General features: G+C 34.9%; 1 protein-coding gene across 2 annotated transcripts in view; it reads left to right on the top strand.

Annotated features, from left to right (window-relative positions):
* FBXL4 (F-box and leucine rich repeat protein 4) overlaps positions 1 to 21,806 on the top strand; it is a gene marked incomplete at both ends in the record, with an annotated part of 61,445 nt that overhangs the window by 34,430 nt on the left and 5,209 nt on the right. Inside the window, 2 exons of one of the 2 annotated variants that reach the window (XM_080700380.1) lie at positions 17,512 to 17,583; positions 21,090 to 21,402. In XM_080700380.1, coding sequence (XP_080556506.1) covers positions 17,512 to 17,583; positions 21,090 to 21,402 — 385 coding nt within the window. The remainder of the gene's footprint in view (positions 1 to 17,511; positions 17,584 to 21,089; positions 21,403 to 21,806) is intronic. The other variant, XM_080700381.1, reaches the window with a different exon arrangement.

Below are 21,806 nucleotides of genomic sequence, written 5' to 3'. Positions count from 1 at the left end.
CAGAGGAGTAGGTGGCAAAAATCTTCTCTCATTCTATAGGCTCTTTCTTTAGATTCTTCATGATTTCTGTTGCTGCACAGAAACTTTTTAATTCCATGCACTTACTAATTTTTGTTTTAATACTGAGTCATATTGAGGAAGTTTCTACTTGTGCCTCCATGTTAGAATGTTGGTCCTATGCCCTCCTCTATTGATTTCAAAGTCACTGATCTAATTTTCAGGTCTTTGATCCATCTTGAGTTGACTCTTGTGCAGGATGAGAGGTTAGGGTTTAAGTCCATTTTCCTACAGGTGGATCACAAGTTTTCCCAACACTATTTGTTGAAAGGCTGCTTTTTTATATTTAAGCCATCTGCTAAAATACCCTAAAAATCACTTTTACTCCACACCTTACTGATACTGGGTATGTAGAAATACATATAAAATTGATTTTCATTGTTCTACTATTGACTTATATAAGAGAAAATGATTCTAATTTGTTGATACAAGTGACAAATTCAAAATTGAGAAAAATGTACTTACACTGGTATACTTTTAAAGCTTTGCAACTTGGCACAATGCTTTCTCCTATACTTATTCACTTATGTTATCTCCTCATCTTGGGGATCCACATAGAGTCACACATGGACACGTAAGGAACTCACAGGGAAAAGGAGGAAAGACAGTGCAATCAGCTGGTTTGTTTCAAAACAAGCAGAGGCCAACCACAGTTATTTCTGCCAGTTGTAAACACCTGTCTCACTTAAGCAAGGCATCATGGCACCTTCTTCTTCCTCTTATACCCTTATGTCTTGAACACTGAGCACAATAATTTTGGTTGATGGGAACAGAGATCGAGAAGGCAAAAATTGGGAGTCTTTTCTCTAAACCTTCTACATAATTCGTGGCAGTATTTTCATGTTACAGGCTTTATTTTGAAAAGATGGAGCAGTATTTGAGTTTAGATGTCTCTCCTTGCTCTAAGGAAATATATGAGAAGAAAAAGAAGATAGGAATTTTAACTTTCTGTGAGAGGTTATTTTGTTTAAAAGGGAATAAAAATGACCCAGTGCTACTTTTTCAAGTTCTATAAAAATATAAACTTAGAAAAAATTGTATTATAAAATATTAACCCTATTATAGAATATCAACCTCAGAGGTCATATTTATGCTATAATATAATTATACTTTATTTACCTATATAATTCATATTAATAAACAGTACATCTATTTCATTTTACAAAATTTAAACAGGTCTATGTGTCTAATGAGTGAAGCTTAGAAGGATTAGGACACCTGGGTTTTAGTCCCAAAGTTTGGGAGAACTTACCAAATATATTCTGTTTGCTGTCCCCAATGGTTTGCTTTCTTTGTTTAATTCTTTACATGGTCCAGTGAAAATAGGTGTTATTTCTATCTTACAATGATGAAATTAATGTTCTCAAAAGTTGATACATTGTCCAAAGTATAGAACAAGTATTTACAATCCAGATTTGTACCCAGGTGCTGTGGCCTTGATGCTGCAGTTAAAATTGTAAACTGTGAAAAGTCAAAGAAAAATAGCTATTCTAATAGCCTGGTTGCTTCTATCTAAAACAGTGGTTTTTCTTTACCAATTTTTCCTTTTCTAATTTGCAATTGATAAAAGTTTAACAATGTATCTAACACATGACATTAAAATCCAGTATAAAATATATACTATTAAATTATATTCTATAAATATCTTCTACTATTTAATATCTTTTACAGGAAAATTGAATTTTTATCTCTTATTTTTATTAGTAAAAAATCTAGCTTGAAGTCTTAGTAGTTATGAATGCATAAATCACAATCTGTTATCAAATTACATTAATAAACATTTAAGTAAGAGTTTATATAATAAGTACAGAATGAACTACTTCATACAATTTTATTCCATAGTAGAGAGCACCACTAAGAAAGATAATCTTCGGAATAATTTAGGCACATAAAATGATGTGTTGTTGATCCCTGAATGGTGAGTTCATAAGTGGTGAGCAATAGCCATGCCATGTGTACTGCAGCCTGACTGCTCATTGAGACCTCAGGAGAATCAAACTGCAGCACAGTCAGAAAAGCTGGTCCATGGATCCTGGGATGATGATGCGGCTCCTCCCTGCACCAAGGATTGTCTCTAACATGAAGAATTACAGTTCAGTTTGTTTTCTTTTTTCTTTCTTTCTTTCTTTTCTTCTTTCTTTCTTTCTTTCTTTCTTTCTTTCTTTCTTTCTTTCTTTCTTTTTTTTTTTTTGGTGGTACTGAGGTTCCTGGAAACCCTCCTACCTCTGGGCTACACTCCCAGAACTATTTATATTTTTATTTGGAAACAGGGTCTCTTAAGCCAGTGAGGCTGGCTTCAAACCTGCGTGCTTCTCCTGTCTCTTCCTCCAAAGCAGGGGAGCTACAAGCATGCGCCACCATGCCCGGCTCAGTTTGTTTTCTTAATGAATTTCATGAGAGATTTTTCTTTCTTGGACTCCAATGAAAAAAATGCTTCATCAAAGAAATAAACGTCTTCTTCAAACATCAGCAAACGAAAAAAATCACAAAATAAGCTATAAGCTACTGGAGAAATCAGTGAGCATATATAAATATGTATGTATATATAATTTTTAATTTTAGTATATGCAGAGCAGTAAATATATGCTCAGTTAAGAACAAAATACTAGTACACTAACGAGACACAAAGTGGACTGGTATATGATAAGCCCAAATGCATGTTAGTGGTTCCTTCAGTTTGTGCATGATTGGAAGATACCCTGTGTTGGAAAAACATTTTAGATGAAATGATTCTCTAATTGAGTGATCCCAGAATAACTAAAAGTAGACTGATAGGATAATTTCTCTAACTAAATTTGGTGGAGTTTTTAGAATTGAATAGATAAAACTTTAGGCAGAAGATGGGAACTTAGAATAACAAGGAAAGAAAGTGCTTTATTCTGTTCATAGCAGGAAATAAGTATTTTAAGGTTAGATACTGTATTGATTGGAAAGACTTTGGTTCAATCCCTTTGGCCCTTCTCTACTTATAATGTTCTTATGTATGATAAACACTGATTGTAAGTACTCAATTTAGCCATTTATAATGGTATATTTTCATGAGAGTATGGCTATAAAAACCCAACTCATTAAGTAGGTTTTTTAAATACTTGAAAAAATGTTTTATTTCAGACTTTCAAAAAAGTTAGCATAATACTTAAGAGGAAAAAAAAATCCTCTCATATACTTTTCATCCAGATTTCCTCACCATATGCATAATTGTTTTTTGGAATCAGTTGAAAATGTAATGAACCTTTACTTATACAGGAGCATTATAAGTGGAGACATAATTTAACCTGAAATGAACATGTATCTGCAATGTATTCTTAACTACTGTGTAATGGGCTGAATTTTATCTTTCCCCGAATTCATATGTTAAAGTTTTGACCCACTGGTTTCTCAAAATGTGACTGGAGACAGGATCTTTTAAGGGGTAATTAAGGTAAAATTAGGTTTTTAGGGTGGGTACTAATCTAATCTCACTAGTGTTCATATCAGGAGAGGAGATTAGAATACTGACACATACACAGGGAAGACCACAAGAAGACACTAGCAAAAGATGATATCTACAAACCAAAAGCAAAGATCTTAGAAGAAACTAACTCTATTGACACCTTGGTCTCAGAATTGTGAGAAAAAAACTTCTGCTGGTTAAGCTACCTAGTCTCTGGTACTTTATTAATGACAGCTCTAGCAGAGTAATACAATTTGTAAAGGAGTAACTTTTTAACATAGTGCATAAGAAGTACCTGTAAGCTAGGTCCCATCTATTTCTTTGACAGTCTGTGTTAGTGTTAGAAGTTTGAGCTTGTTTACCTTTTCTTTGTTTGGAGTGGGGAGTAAGAGTGGAGTATGACAGGTAGTTCAGTCAGAATGTCATTCTGTTGCTTAGCAGCAGATAAGAAAACCAAGAGTGATTTTAAAAGTTAGAGTTATAAATGGAACACCTGCATCCAATTTTGATTGCCTCACTTCAAGAATGATAGAGCATAAATTGAAAGAATTTGAAGAAGTGAAAAAACTGATTATCAGTATTGTGGGGGACTAGTATATGACAGTAATCCATAAGTATGGTTCAGTAACTGTTTACTTGGACCTCTCAGCTGTGTTGACAGTTTCAAGACCCCCCTTTGCCTTCATCTTCATGAAATAGAAGGCATGAATAGTTGTTTTTTATTTCTGTTGGATGTCAATACTTGTATTTTCTTTCTGTGTTAGTTTATTCAGCAGAGTGTATATATAAAAAACATACCACTCTGACTGTTTAAAGTTCCTGAACTTTTCCACCACTGTATATAAACTGTTTTTTGACAGGAGTATGATTTGACTTAGTGCCATGAATTTGCTTCCTGGTGTGTAGATATGGTGATCTTCTTTCCATATTCTTTATTTGATTTAAAGGACACATTATGGTACAATGGCAGGAATGGCCTTTTCTTTAATAGAGTCAGTGAAACTAGCAAACTCACTATTCAGACCAAACCATATGAAGCGATTGGAGCCAATGATGATAACCAAGACTAAGAGGAGAAATTAAAAGACAAAGAACCTACTTGGGTATTTGCATTGACTAATGCAGGCTGTCATTAGTTATCATGTAAAATATTCTATTGCAAACAGATTTAAATTGCTAGATAAAGTATAAAACAGGAGGATATGAGTAATTACTTTGTTCTTAAACAGAATCAAGATATTAATCACTTATAAAGTTTAATTTATTAACTATCATGATTAAACTAACAGACTTTCTTAGAGGCTTCAATATATGTCATCAGGCAAGAATGTATCTCTACTCCCCTGATTGGCTTTATAAGAGTTCCAAAGGAGATAATTGTAAGGCTTCTTTTGGTAGTGGTGATGTGTAAACTTAGTGAATGTGTTGTGGTTCAGTTGAGATGACAAGAGGCGGACTTGTCAGTACAGTGAGGGAATGATCACCTGTTGGGGGGTGGGGATCAGGCTCAGTATCAACCACAGTGATGACAGTGACCAATAAGCCAGCTGCAGAAATTTATCTGCACAGGACACCATTCGTTAGAAATGGCTACTTAGCCCATTCTCTCATGGTTGTCCTGTCCAAAGAGCACCCAAATTCAAGTTATAAGACTTGTTTGGTGAACATTGAATGAGAACATCAAGAATTAGTTATGTGATTTAAATGCTTAAAGGTATCAGTACAGAGCAGATTGTCACCTTTATCTTAACAGGAGGAGCAAAGTACTTTGGAATAAAGTAGTCTTTGAACTAGAGCACTCTCATAGCTGGGTGTGATTTAGATGAACAGTATTGAGCAACCTGTGCCTCAGACTCTTCAAGCTTCTATGGCAGCCCAACCCTTATGCCTAATGGAAGCGTTCTTTCTTTATATATCCAGTAAAGATACTGACAGTCCAGCAGAAGTGTAAAATACCATGTCTTTTATGGATTGTTATGGAAATTGATCATTTAGTCATTTTTGAGGAAAGATGTATTTAACTATAGTATTGTAGGAGAGATTACTACAATGGTAAAAATAAATTCTGAAATGAGACTTCAGGGAAAGGCAAATGTGTGTGAACATTTAGTCTTAGATTTTGTTCCATTACTATACATGCGTTATTGGAATTTGACAAATTATCTAAACCTTATACTAAAACTGGCATTTCAAAGGTAAAATTCTGAGTCTGTGCCCTAAGATATCTATAAGCACAGAAAGAGAAGGGACATAATGTTTCCTCTAATATGCCCAGACTAGGGAGCATTGGGGATACCAGAGGGACTCTAGCTAATGGAAGGGAAATCTCAGCAAAGTTTGAATGGAAGGATAGGAGAGGAAAAAGGCTGAATTTGATTAATGAGGGGCTACATCCGAATATGTGTAAAAGTATGAATATAGCGTGGTTACCCTGGACACTCATTGTTGGGAAGGAGGAAGGGAAGATGGGGTTGGGAGGGGAGGGGGCACCAAGTACAGTTTAAATGTATACCATTTATTTTCAATTAAAAAAATTAGATATGCAAAAAAATCTGTAGTTAGGTTTAGAGAGCTTTCCTTTTTTACCCCTCAAATGCTTTATTAATTTATAAAGTATAAAAACTTTTCTTTAACCTTTTCTTTTTAAACATTAGTCAGAATTTTAATTTTATATACCACAATGTTTCTCTTATAATTTGACTTATTCTGTATTAGTACATAGTTCATACCATATTATATTAAAACTATATAAATAGATAATTTGTTTTAAATGGTTTATATTAAAATGTAAAATAATTGAATTTGTATTCTGGAATGATAATTTGACCTATGGTTAATTTAAGTACTTTAAGTAGTTCTCAAAACACATAAGCTTTTATTCTATATTCTCCTCCAAATTTACTGAAGTTGGGATACTGGGGCAAAAAATTAGATTAGAGATTTATAAGCACATATGTATTTTAAATTCCAATAATTAAACTGGATGCAGTGGGGCACAGTTTCCCAGTACTTGTATACCCAGGACTTGGGAGACTGAGGCAGGAAGATCACAAGTTTTAGACCAGCTTCAGCAAGTGTAGCCAGACCCTAAGAAAACTTAGAATCTGTTTTAATAAAAAATAAAAAAAGATGAATGGATTACAAAATTATAGGAAATATAGACAATGGAATTGTACTCAGTAAAGAAGAAAATTACATCATTTGCAAGAAGATGGAAAGACCTGGAGAACATTATGTTAAGTGATAATAGCCAATCAGAAAGTGACTGGTTATATTTTTTCTCTAATATGTGCAGGATAGGGTGTAATTGGGATACAAGAGGGACTCCCAATATTGGAGAAGAAACCTCATTGGAGCCAGGAAGGAGATCTAAGGATAGGGGAGGAGGAAAATTGAGGTTCACTAATGGAACTGCTACCATCAACTTTTTGTGTACATGTGAATATACCAATGTCAATCTGGGTACTCTATATTGAGAGAGAGGGAAATTAGGAGGTGGGGAGAACCAGGTATTGTGTGCATGTATGTCATTGTCAACATAATATATATGATGATGTGAGACTATAATGTACTGATAAAAGCACAAAAAATAAAATGGCCATCCCATATTAAAAAATAAAATAAAATAAATGAAAAAAGACTTGGAGTAGAATGCCCTGGGTTCAGTCCTCAGTAAGAAAAAGAAAAAAGAAAAATTCTAGTAATTAAGTAACTATTTCTTAGGATTTCTTTGGAGATGTTTTATTCAAATTTATAAGTTTTCATTTAGTAGATATATGCTTATAAAGATTCAAGTTATTCTTGAAGATTTTTCTAATGTGTTTAAAATGTATTATGATTAGTGAAATTATGTTTGTGATTATGTAATGTCACTAGTCTAGCTACCCTTTGTCACATGTAAACTTTTTATATATTATTTTATCAATATAGTTTCTATGAACCCTATTTTAGGGTAGAGAATACTAATTTGGAAGCCTACCTTCCTATATTGAGTATGTAATTAAGGGTTCATTAAAGATAAGCAACGGTTTTTAACCTTGAGCAAAGAAAAGGCTGTAATCTAGTCAGTATAACTATAAGCCTGTGTCAGTGTAAAATAGAGAACAAAGTATCACATTCATTGATAATGCAAAGTCTTGATATATTATAAAAATGTGCATAGTATGCATAAATATAATTCTAAGGTTTTAATCTGGGCTATCTAAAAGTTATATGTGAGTATAACTGAAAATCATTTTTATTATTAAGTATATTTGCCTAGCATGTTAGAAGTCTAGAGGATGAGAAGTTATAAAGTTTATGGGCAGCATTTTTTTAAAAAACATGTCAGTGAACTTTTAAATTCATGCCTTCTTTTACCTATTAATAAATTCCTTATAACAAGCAGAGATATTAATAATAATTCTTTACAGCTGCATGGCACTTCATATATTTTTACATCAAACTTTAGCATCTATTATCTATCATTTTACTAACTAAAACTGTTTTTGAAATTGAAATCATTAATTTTAGAAGTGGTCATTATAGCATCTTAATGTTTGGAGGCTTCACTGAGGACAGTATGAAGAATAAAATAGCAAAGAAACAAATAGGATGGCAGCTATGAAAGGAAGGAGAACGTCTTCCTGTCATAATAATTGCAATAAATTTATAGACTAATTTTTGTACAATTCTTTTCTGAGTGTTAATGAATTGTCAGAAGCCTCAATCCTATTAGCATGCTTACAGTTGTTTTTGTTTAATTGCATTAAGTAAAACTGTTTACACTGAGCCTGTCTCTTGCTTCCCTCTCCATTCATAACCTGTATTACAGTGTTTTGCCATTTACTCCTTGCTTTGGTATCTCACCACTGGAAATGGCTGATTGTATATAACATACTCAAACATCCAATTATGTGTTTATTCTTACATTGTGGTACTAGATTAAGAAGCTGTATATGCTCCTTCACCTGGATGTGGGGAGTTATTCATTTATTACTGTTTTCCATTGGGTTTTGAAGCTGTCATATAGTGTTGATAGGTATATTATAGGTGGAAGATAAAAGTATTTTTTCTTTATGAACAATATATTATGCCAATTGACAGTATTCACCAAGTATGTTTTGATAATTCTGTAGAATAAATTATCATAGATCAAGTCACTACTTAGTGCATTTCTTTTCAAAATGATTTAAATAAGATTAGTTTGTTCGAAAATTCCAAATTCATTTTAAAATGAGTATACTGCCTTGCATTATTAAAGCTGCTAACTATTTAAATTATATTTTAATCTTATATAATTACTCTCGTGCTTCTATTGAATGAGTTTTGCAAAACTCTCCAGTAGAATTTGTGGATTTGGGAATGTAAAAGATACTTTTAAGTCTTAAATCAGAGTCTTATAAAATATTTCACCTCTTGTTTCTGAATGCTTTTTTCTTAATATATTTAATAATACAGTTTAATTCATCCATTTGTGTGCTCTAGATGTATAAAAATTTTACAGATACTCATTAGGGTAGGATTATTTTTTTCTCAGTATGAGTATACCTTCTACTCGTTCTGTGAATGGCCAGATGGTAAATATTTTGCACTTTGCAGGCCATATGGTCTTTGTCACAAATACTCAGCTTTACTATAGTGGTTTGAAATGAGCCACAGGCAATACATTAATGAATCGATGTTTCTGTGTTCTGATAAAACTTTATTTACAAAAACATAGAGTAAACTAGATTTGGCATGTGGGTAGAAGTTGGCAAAATTATTGAGTCTGTGATCTCTACAAAATCAGCTACTTTATATCTGGAAATGAATTAGATTCTTCATGGTTTCTCCTCATTGATCAGCATCAATAGCAATATTTTAATTCTGAATATTAATAGCATAGGAAAAGAATATTCTGATGGTTTAACTGAATGGAGAGATTGCAAACTGATTCTATAACTGTGTTCTTTTAACTTGGGTACTCCTAAAGCCTCTGGTTTATCAGTGATAAACTCTACTTTAGAAAGACATGGAACTGTGGTGATTTGTGTTTGCTTGTGTTAATAGTACCTGTAACTTTTTTTTTTTTTTTTGGTGGTACTGGGGTTCCTGGAAGCCCTTCTACCTCCGGGCTACACTCCCAGACCTATTTTTTTGTTTTTTTTTTACATTTTTATTTGGAAACAGGGTCTCCTAAGCCAGCGCGCAGCTGGCTTCGAACCTGCGCGATCCTCCTGTCTCTGCCTCCCAAGTGCGAGGATTACAAGCGTGCGCCACCACGCCCAGCTTACCTGTAACCTTTTTTATCGTCATTGAATCCTTGATAAATTCCTCACAGCTCTCTTTGGTCATCACCTCCATATTTGGTATCTCAGTCTCAGCAGAGATAAGAGATATCATTCAACATGAATGTTCTTTTGTTCTGTATTCCTTGTTAAGATGAGGATAAAAAGTTATAGTTCTTATTTGAAATGATTTTCTCATCCCCAGTTTAATGTGCAGACTGGTTATTTTAACTTATTTGCCAGGATAAATCAGCCATGAATTTATTTTCTGTTACTTAAAATTTTATCAGAGAAAAGAATGCTTCTACTATTCTACAAGTTTTCTAAATACATTTGAATACTTTTAGTTCAAAAGTGACTTAGTAGGATATGGTGTTAATTCTGTGGCTCTAAGTTACAATCTTGAAGATTGACAATAAATCATAGATCTGGTTTCTATAAAGATATGGTTTCTATAAAGAATAGTCCAGACAAATTAATAATGGCATTCTGGACAATGGATATTTTTATCTTACTCTTCTTTTTAATTAGAAAAACTAATATGCCAGGGAATTCACCAAAAATTATATCAAGAGAACCTTAATATCCAGCCTGAGGATGGATAATCTGTTAGGGCAGGGTGACAGTATTACATGGTTCTCTCCAGGCTACTCTAGAGATTTAGATAGAAGTCTTAGACAAAGGAGGAATTCAAGGATAGGCAAATGTACCACAAGTACAGAGTGACCTGGCATTGGCTATGACTCAGGGTCAGATCTGAGCTAAGCCTCCTACTACTTTAATGGTATCTCCAGTGCTTCAGCAGAGCAGGATCTGTACATCTTCAGTAGAAGTCCTGGTTCGAGAAGGGAACAATCTACAAGACCCTTAGAAAGGAAGGACTAAATGTCTGGGGTTGGAAGGTGAGGGTTCAGAGAAGTAAGTGAAAAACATCTTTTTTAAAAGAACTGGAAGTTATAGAACATAAGGAGGCTAAACAACAAAAACAAGTTGTTGTGAAAGAGAACTGATTAGAAATCTAGGATTAAATTATACTCATTGGAATTTTAAAAGTCAACAGATGAGATAAATTCTAAATTGGACTCAAAGAAAAAAATTTCTAAATTATAATAAAAGTTTGAGGAGTGTACTCAAGTTAGTAAAAGCTGTGAATGTCGGTTTTAAACTATAAGTTTTTTAATATATATAAATTATAATATTTTAATTTTTATATTTTAATATATGAGTTATATAATTTAATATATATGAATTATAGATTCTTATATAAATTTATATAAATATATATGGACACACTCATAATCCTTAAAGCAACCATATTAATCAACTTAATATTTATTATATTTACCATAGAACAGTCACTATTATTTATCTCATATTATACATATTTCATATGTATTTATATCTTATTACATATCAATTACTCCAAAACTTACTGGTTTAAAGGAACCTGCAAGCCGGGCATGGTGGCGCACGCTTGTAATCCCCACGCTTGAGAGGCTGAGACAGGAAGATCGCACAGGTTCGAAGCCAGCCTCGGCTACTTAGGCTCTCAGCAACTTAGTGAGACCCTGTTTCCAAATAAAATATAAAATAGGTCTGGGAGTATAGCCCGGAGGTAGAAAGCCTCTGGGTTCCACCTCCAGTACCACAAAAAAAAAAAAACCCTAAAGAAACCTACAGTAATTATTGCACATAGTTTCTGTAGGTTAGAAATCTTGGGAGTGTTTTAGCTGGGTAGTTTTGGCTCTAAGGAAGCCATAGAAGGGCCTCTAAGGTGGTTGCAACCATCCTGTTCACTAGAGGCTGCCGTCATCTCAGAGCTTGACTATGGCTGGAGGATGGGCAGAGCTCTTGAGCTCTTGGCCAGAGGGCTCTATTTTTCTCCACATGGGGTCTCTCTAGACTGCCCCAGTGTTTTCAAGACAAGGTAGCTCACTACCCCCAAGTGAACAGTGGGGAAAGAAGGGAAGCCAAAACAGGAGCCATAGCTCTTATGACTAATTAGTTAGGGTGGTTCTCCAGAGAAACAAAAGTAGCTGGACCATGGTAGGAGGTTTGTTAAAAGGAATTGGCTCATGCAATTATGGGGCTGACAACTCTTGAGCTCTTTAGGTGAGTCAGCAAGTTGGGAGACCCAGAGAGCTAATAGTATAGTTCCAGCCTGAAAACCAGCAGACCTAAGTTCTAGGAAGAGCTAATATTCAGTTCATTCCAAAGTCAGTGTAAAGCATTGTACCCATTGGAGAGCCATCAGGCTGGAAGAATTCTTCCTTACTTGATGAAGGGCTGGGCTCTTTGTTCTATTCAAGTCTTTCACTGATGGGATAAGGCTCAACCACATCAGGAACAATTTTTACTCAGACTACTGACTTAAATATTAACCTTAGCCAGGCATGGTGGCGCATGCTTGTAATCCCAGCATTCAGGAGGCAGAGACCGGAGGATCTCGGACAGCCTCAGCTACTTAGCAAGGCTCTTCACAACTCTCAAAAATAAAAAGACTAAAAACTAGGGTTGGGGGTGTAGCTCATAGGTACAGTGCCCCTGGGTTCCATCTCCAGGACCATTAAAAAAAAAAAAAAACTATCTATCTATCTATCTATCTATCTATCCCTTATCCCAAAACAAAAGTGGCATATCGTTACATCTGCTGTGTACTGTTGGTTAAAAGGAAGTCACTAAGCCCAACCACACCCTCAAAGGGACAGGAATTAAGGTCCACCTCTGAAAGGAGGGAGCTCGGAATAATATATGGACTATTTTCAAGCCACTCTAAGCACTGGCACATGGGAGGTTCCAACGTTCATTGAATAGAAATTCCAGAAGAAAATAAAATAATATTAGAGAAATAATATTGTCAAAAATTGGTAGGAATTTTTCCTTTCATGAAGAAAGATATGAGTCTTAAATCAAATGTACATTTAGTATCAAGTAAAAAATGAAAATAAATCTTTATTTGGACACATCGTAACAAAATGTGATCTTTAAAATAAAGAGACAAGAGCTAACAGAGAAAAAAGGCACTGCCCACAAAGACACAATTAAATTGGCAGTGGACTTAGCAAATAACATAGGAACATTGGCTAATGGTCAGTGAAGAAGTATTTTCTAAGTCTTGAAGAAAGATTACAGTTATTTTAAAATCTTGAGCCTGGCAAAATGTTCACTTATGATCAGTGATAAATATAAAGACCACATGTTATTTAACTTTGTGGCTCAGATTCTAATCTATGAGTGGCAATAATGGTGTTTCCCTCCTAGGTTATTATCTGTTCTGTTCACTGATGTATCCCAAGTGCCTTACACATAGTAGGCATTCAGTAACTAGTCATTGAATGGATAGTGTTGTGAGAGTTAAACATGTAACCAGTGAGGTTATTGTGAGGATTAATATTTGTAAAGAATTTACAGCAATGCCTGACATGCTAGTATATACTTGGTGAATTATTGTTAAGATTTCACTACCCACAAATACTCACTAAAAGAACTATAAAAACATTTCTCATCAAAAAATTTAATTATTAGATATCAAATATAATAAATAATTTATAGAAAATGATTAAAATGCCAGTATATTAACTGATGTTCATGGGGGAGAAAAATAAAAACTAATTTTTGTATTATTTTTTAGAAGGTAAAACCAACCTTTTTAAGGTGATTATAAAATTCATGTGAAAGAGCAAAGGGCCAAGACTAGCTAAGAGAGTGTTGAAGAATGAGAGTAGGGTGTTTACTAGATTTTTCTTTTTCAGTACTGGGGATGGAACCCAGGGGCATTCTACCTCTGAGCTATACCCCTAGCCCTGTTTTTTATTCTTCATTTTGAAACAGGCTCTCACTAAGTTGCAGAGGGCCTCACAAGTTTCTGAGGCTGACTGCAAACCTTCAATCTTCCTGTCTAGCCTCCCAAGTACTGGAATTAAAAGCATGTGCCACCATGCCAAACTTGTTTACTAGATTTTAAGACTTACTGTAAACTAAGAAAAACTAAAGGATTGGTGCAGGGGAAAGACAAATATATCAATGAAACAAAGTGATTCAGAAGTGTATACACACACACACACACACACACACACACACACACACACACACACTCGCCGTATGACAGAAAGCATCATAGACCAGTGAATGTGGTATTCTTCAAGAAGTAGATCTAGAAGAAAGGGCTGACATATGATATCTATATATTAAAAACTCAATTCATTGGATTACTAAGCCAGCCACAGTAGCACTCACCTCTAATCCCAGTAATTTAGGAGGCTGAGACAGGAGAATCACAGGTTCGAGGCCAACCTCAGCAACTTAGCAAGACAGTGTTTCAAAATAAAAAATAAAAAAATAATAAGGGTTTGGGGAGCTGGGCATGGTAGTGCACATTTATAATCCCGGTACTTGGGAGGCTGAAATAGGAGGATCTCAGGTTTATGGCCAGCCTCAGCAACTTAATGAGACCCTGTTTCAAAACAAAAAAAGAATAAAATCTGGCTGGGGATGTAGCTCAGAGGTAGAATGCTTCTGGGTTCTATTCCTAGTACCACAAAGATGGGGGGGGGCGGAGGGAAAGAGAATGAAGGAAGAGGAGGAGAGGGAGGGAGAAAGGGAGAGATGGATTTTAAAGGTACATTTAATATGTTTGGTGTTATAACTCAGAGGTAGAACACTCCTGGAGTTAATTCCTAGTACCACAATAATGAATGAATGAATGAATGAATGAATGAATGAATGAATATGGAGGAGGAACAGGAGAATCTTTTTTACATAAAGACTTTAAAGAAAAAATACAGACATGAAGAAAAAAGATTAATGTGAGTATATTAAATTTTAGAATACATCTCTGAAGACCCTATATACCCATTGAAGAGACAATTCTCAGATTTAGAGTAGATATTTGTAATGGTTCTAACAAAAATTGGCATCCAGCATACATAAAGAAATCCTACAAGTCAAGAAGGAAAAACAGGCCAATGGAAAAAAATCATCCAATGATATGATTAAGCAGTTTACAGAGCAGGAAATAGGAAGTCAACAAACATGAAAAGATCCTCACATTCACTAGTATTTATATTACTGCAAATTCTACCATTCCATATTCATCTGGAGGATAGACATTAGGATGAAAAGGTAGTATACAGCAAAGGCAAAGATATAGCAAACTAATAAGAGGCTTTGGGGAGAATAAAGTGACTCAAGCACCAGTTGAACAATTTCCAAAATCTAATATAATCAAAGCATACCCAAATACCTGGAAAATTTTCCTCTGCATGTGCGCTAGAGAAATAGCCTATGGAGCAAAAGAAAGCACATATAAAGATGTTCATTACAACACATTTGTAATGGTGAGAACTGTAAGCAACTAAATACCCATCAAATGAGAGTATATGCTATAATATATATCCACAATGGAATATTATCCAACAGTTAAATATAGTGAACTATATATGTATCAGCATGGATAAATAAAACTGACAAAGATTCAGAAATACACATGCATATTGTAATAGCTTATATATAAAAACTTTGTAGAATAATATTAAATTCTACCAATGGATATATAGCACCCAGTAAAATTATATCATGTGTGTGTGTATGTGTGTGTGTAAGAGAGAGAGAAAGGTAGACAGAGAAACAGAGAGAGACTGAAATTGAACCCAGGGCCTTGTGCATGCTAAGAAAGAGTCTAACACCACATTACATTCCCAGCTCTTTTTCTTTTCTTTTCTTTTGAGACAGGGTCATATTAAGTTGCCTGGACTAGCCTTGAACTTGTGATTCTCTTGCTTAGCCTCCCAAATCTCTAGCATTATAGGTATGCATCACTGTGTCCAGATTTAAGCATATATTTAAACACCAAGTCATAGTAAAGTTACCTTTGAGAAATTATATGAATAGATGATAGGATACAAAAAAAAGGTAAAATGTGAAGAGTTAATGATGGTGAGTATTGACTACATGGGTGTTACCTTAGACCTTATACTTGTTTATATATTTCAGATTCTCCATAGTAAATAACTTAAAAATAAACCCTATGAACTATTTGTGTGCGTATTGTATGTATATGTATATATTTTAAATTAAAATTATTTGCCCACAAAGATATATGAGATTCTCTTTAAAAACTTGTCTTATATGTTCTAGATCTTGCTCACGAAGTAATGTTATAAAGTAATTTTGTTATAAGGGTCTAATACTGTAATAAAATGATGTTGTGTCCATATCTGTAAGTCAGAATGGCTAAGTATCATGGCGAACTGAAGAATTAATATACTTATTCTGAGGTTAGCATTCTGAGAGCTACATGGAATTATCTTGTGTTATGTTGAAAGAAGTATAAAATCAAAGTAAACATTTTTTCCCCTTAATTTTTTTTTTTTTGGTAGTACTGGGGGTGAACCCAGGGGCTTTTACTTCTGGGCTATACTCCCAGACCTATTTTATATTTTATTTGGAAACAGGGTCTCACTAAGTTGCTGAGAGCCTCACTAAGTAGCTGAGGCTGGCTTTGAACCTGCGCAATCCTCCTGTCTCAGCCTCCCAAGCGCTGGGATTACAAGCGTGCGCCACCACGCCCGGCTTTTTCCTTAAATGTAAAGAAATGCTCAACAGGGAAATAGCTGAAATCCAGTATCCTTCTAAGGATATTATAACCATTATTGTTTGAACTTTGCTTTATGTGATCTTATTTTATATAAAAATAGTTTATTGGTTTATTTTCTTAATGAGATTCTTATCTGGGATTTGACCAAAAGTGTCATTTATACATTCTTTACCTCTTCCTCAGTTGATACTTTCAGCTTCTGATTACATGTAACATCTAACAGTTGTATAGTATCTTAATTTTGAACTTAATGATTTAGTTCAGATGTTTAGAAAGAAATTTTGCCATGCAAGTTAGTTTTTCCACAATTTACAATAGAAAAACTAGAAATTTAAACATTTTGCTTCCTTTTTTTACAATTTTTTATGGTAAGCATGTATGAACTGAAATTAGGACTTTTAAAAGTGTCTTAGGTGCCATGATTATGTAGCAGTCTCACAATGTTTGGGTTTCTTTAGTGGTGAGACCGTTTGCATTGGACAAGATAGATGGCCTTAAATGGCAGGAACATGACTGGAAAGTACATGTTAAATATGTTTCAGTCAGCGTGTTACTACTGACAGATGCTCAATGGTTGTTGGTATCCTTGTCAGCAAAGAGAATCCTTTGACATTAAAGTCACTGGCATAGTCCTGATTTGGCGTGACTCTATTGGCAGTTCCATCAGGCTGCAGCTGATCAGTGAATGTCAGAGCTGCTGCTGTTTTTCAAGAGTGTCACTAGTCCCCTGTGGCTGGCTGGCGTGCAAGTCTCTCTGTCTGTCTCTCTCTCTCTCTCTCTCTCTCTCTCTCTCTCTCTCTCTCTTTCTCTCTCTCTCTCTCTCCCACCCACCCACCCACCCACCCACCTACCTACCCACCTACCTACCCACCCAAGTGTTGGGTTAGATTTTCTTATAACCATACTTTCATAGGGAATGTACTATCATTAGGGCATGCAAACACCATATACAAAGTGATGACTTACATGGAGACTAGTAATGATTACCTTGACTCCAAGCCAATCAATGGTAGGTGCATCTGGGGACTCATTAAATGGCATTTGTGGAATCTGTAACCTGGATTTTGAGCTGTATTTCAGGAAAAGCAGTGACAGCCTTTAATGTCTAATTGACCTCTTCTCTTTGTTTCACTTTCTTCATTTTCTGTATTTGCCTCTGATGTGGTCCCTGATGGCAGCAAACAGCACTGCTCAGCATTTTGAACTTCTGCTCAGAGCTTCAGCACCTCAGTTTGGGCAGCTGTGTAATGGCAAGTATTTGGAAAATCTGTATACTCAATTGTGTATTCTCTTTTTAAACTCATTAGTGAATTTTATCCTGACCCACCTCACCCCATCCCAACTTGCAGTTTGTCAGATTTATGCTTTACTTCGTACCCTACTTTTAAACATTTCTTAAATTGGAGAGTATATCTTTGAAATATTGACATTTATCTATGAGAGCAAGGGCAGTATAGTAAGGTGGAAAGAGTTCACTTCTGCCCCAGCCAGATGTTATCTTAGATGAGCCATTTACCCCCGCCCCCCAAAAGTTTTTTTTTTTTACAAAATAAAATGTCAGTCATATCCTCATGTCAGTAGTTAAGTAAGTTTTTTACAAATTTGATTTTAGTTTTTAAATTCTGAGAATATTGCTTGGGAATGTTGATGGAAGTAGATAGGCTTTTTGTTTTGTGGGGTTTTATTACTGTCCTTACTAAGCAGAATAAAAAGATTGACAATCCTAGGTTGGAACTCAATTTTCTTTTAATTTTATTCTCCTATGAAATGAAGCCCAGGGACCCGTAGACTAGAAAATCTCTAAAGTCCCTCAAGATTTAAAGTTATGATTTTATATGCTCCTGAAAGAGGTCATGAGGAAATTTAAAATTTTTTATCTAAACTATATAATTATTTGACTTATAAATAATACTGAGACTTAAGAAACGATTGAAATTTTGGGGGTATGTATGTATATGCATACAAGATTTGAGATGTAGGCTAGACAGACGCCTCTTATAGTGACATATTTATTTCCCAAGTCCCCCATGGTCTTTAACTCTCACAGTTAGGTCTTATCAAACTACAAGTATGGGCTCAGGCCACCCAAGTGTCTTGAAACAATCTTAGGAAATCATCAGGTTCTCCTTACAAAAGTCAAATTCTTACCTCGTAAACCATTTCATAGATTTCTTTGTATCCCTTTAATGGCTTTTCTAGATGAGCCCATTGACAATTGATAGCAGTTTCTCTGGCAACAAACCAGACACTTGAATCTTTGCCTATTGCTAGCCTGCCCTTGTTAGACTTTAAAAAAAAAAAAAAAAACAGGTAGCTTATTCTGCTTATTACTTATCTCCTTAAATTGGAGCAATACTTGCAGGAAAAACATGCCTTTGGCCCCAGAAACTTTAGAGTTGGAATTATATACATATTTATGAATGCAATTACATGGATTTCAAGTCAGCATTTTCTAAACTTGATCCATAGAAAAGTATTGCTGAAGGATATTCAATTATAAAAAAAAGGTGTATATGAGAGGACACAGTGGAGATTTCTAATCAAATTAGGAAGTGATGAGATTGTGCCCTCCTCTTGGAGCTTTATCTTGGTGGCTGATAGCCACACATAGTTATTGGGCACTTTAAATATACTAGTCCAAATTGAGATGTGATGTAAATATAAAATATATAAAATATAAAAAATGAAACATTTTTGTATTTTTAGTATTTATAATATGTTGAAATGAAAAGTTGTATTTAGTAAGGGAAGGAAAGATAGGTTGTCTTTAATCTAGTAAAAGTATATGATTAGGTTCTTACTTTCCTAGCCCTGAGTTTCTTTGTGTTTAATAATGTGAAAATTTTACAACAAAAACTCTTGAAGGAATTTGTGCCATTGAAATTTCCCTGGTACAAAGCCAGCCTAGGTACAACCAGAATCATAAGTTTCAGAAAGTTTAATGGACACTTTTTAAAGGTGCTCATTGCCTGTATTAATTAATAAAGCTACAGTTTTTTGTTATTTCAGTACATTCACAGAGACAGTTATGTTCCCCTAAATCTGCTTCTCATGAATTTCTTCATGATTCCATCACATACTTGCTGAACCTTAGAAATCCTCACTACTGCTGGGCGTGGTGGCGCACGCGTGTAATCCCTGTGCTTGGGAGGTGGAGACAGGAGGATCGCGCAGGTTCAAAGACAACCTCGCTGGCTTAAGAGACCCTGTTTCCACATAAAAGTATAAAAAATTAGGTGTCTGGGAGTGTAGCCCAGAGGTAGAAGGGTTTCCAGGAACCCCAGTACCACCAAAAACAAAACAAAACAAAAAAAGAAATCCTCACTACTACATTCAGTCTATTAGCCTTTGATTACATCTCAAAATTTCAGCCCCAAATCTGTTCACATTTACCGGTTTCACTGTTACCATCTTAATCTGAATCCATTATTTCTCCTGTAAATGAATAAGTCCTCTTTAGTTGGCTTCCTACTCTTCTACTCTGTTGTCAACTACAATAGGTCATCCTCTAGACGTTTAAGTCAGAGGGATGTTTGTTTTAGTGTAATTCATATTACATCTCTACTTTGCTTAAAACTCTGCAACGACTTTCCTAGTACTGAAATAATAATCCAGCCCCTTCAGGATGGAATTGCCTGGCTCCTACATAACTCTGCTCCTGTGTCTACACTTTCTTTACCACTACTGGGCCATACTGATCTCACTGCTATTTTCTGAATGTGCCAAGCTCATTCCTGGAGACCTTAGCACCCATCAGTCCTTCCCTCAATTCTTGGCACTGATCCTCTCACATCATGTGTTTTATTATTTTCATAATATTTATTATTCTCTGGGTTGATTTTGTTCATTTTTTGTCTCTGTATCTTTCCAAAATAATGTGAACAAAATGTGTTATTTACTTCTCTTCCTAGCAATAGGAACTGGCATGTAATAAGTACATAAATATGTGTTGAAATAGAATAAACAAATGAACAAAAGGAGATAATATTGCAAATGTGCACTTTTTTCCCCTTTTTCTTCTGGTGATAACTTTGATACTGATTATAACAAAATCAACTGAAATTCTTAAAAGAATCTATTTATAGAAAGATTATTAAAGCATATAAAGCCCAAGAACTAAAATGCTTTTAATCCTTGATTAGTAGGTTCTTAATCTATAATCATTAGATAAGTGTTGGATACCTCAAGTAATGGACAGTGATTAACATAGTATCATCGAAATGATTTTTGTGTTGTATGTTCAGTCCATAAATGCCTCATTTAACCCAGTGATACCATCCTAATTCATACTATCAGCATTTCCACATAGTTTTTGGAGCCGACCAAGGTGCATGCTTTTATCAGAGAAATAGTATATACATAGCTAAGTATATTAATCTTATGTAAAATAGGAGATACTTGGCCCTGTGAACAGTAGTAGTAGCAGCAAGGTCAAAATGGTAGGCATAGAAGAATAGCGTATAATCCTTAAATTCTTAATGAGAGACTGAGAACTTAAGACTACTTTGGGATTTAATTCATTAATGTCTTCTATCAGGAGTTATGTTAATGGAGCTTTAAGTAAATGATTACCCTTGCTATTTTATGGAACAACAGCAGATTTGTGAGATGAGTGGGTAGATTTGTATTAACAAGGATATGGGTATATTTACATGGAAGCAAGAAGTAAGAGTTGAGTAAGAATGTTTTTATGAGCTCTAAACAGTTTGCACTTTTGACCACAACATATAAAAGATTGGAACTGTTTGATTTCCAGATTGAAGACTATGATGTGATAGCTAGCATGATAGGAGCCAAGTGCAAAAGACTCCGGACCCTGGACCTATGGAGATGTAAGAATATTACCGAGAATGGAATAGCAGAACTGGCTTCTGGATGCCCACTTCTGGAGGAGCTCGACCTTGGCTGGTGCCCCACTCTACAAAGCAGCACGGGGTGTTTTGCCAGACTAGCACGCCAGCTCCCAAACTTGCAAAAACTCTTTCTTACTGCTAATAGGTCTGTATGTGACACAGACATAGAAGAACTTGCATGTAATTGTACCAGATTACGGCAACTGGACATACTAGGTAAGGATATGATTATATAAATTTGTTTTATTTATTTATTTATATTTGTTTTATTTTTTGTTTATTTTTGAAGTACTAGGGATGGAACCCAAGGATGTTCTACCTCCGAGCTACACCCCTAGACTTGTTTTTTATTCTTTCTTTCTTTCTTTCTTTCTTTCTTTCTTTCTTTCTTTTTTCTTTCTTTCTGCGGGTCTGGGGATGGAACCCAGGGGGATTTGACCTCCAAGCTACACCCTCTGCCCTATTTTTTATTCTTTATTTTAAAACCGGGTCTCACTGAGTTGCAAAGAGCCTCACTAGTAGCTGAGGCTGTCCACGAACCGTGATCCTCTGGTCTCAGCCTCCCAAATGCTAGGATTACAAGCGGGCACCACCATGCCCGGCTTTTTATTCTTTATTTT

The sequence above is a fragment of the Muscardinus avellanarius genome (assembly GCF_963383645.1).
Source record: "Muscardinus avellanarius genome assembly, chromosome: 8".
Lineage (NCBI taxonomy): Eukaryota > Metazoa > Chordata > Mammalia > Rodentia > Gliridae > Muscardinus > Muscardinus avellanarius.
The sequence above is the reverse complement of the archived record's forward strand: the minus strand, read 5'-3'. Positions and strand labels throughout refer to the sequence as shown.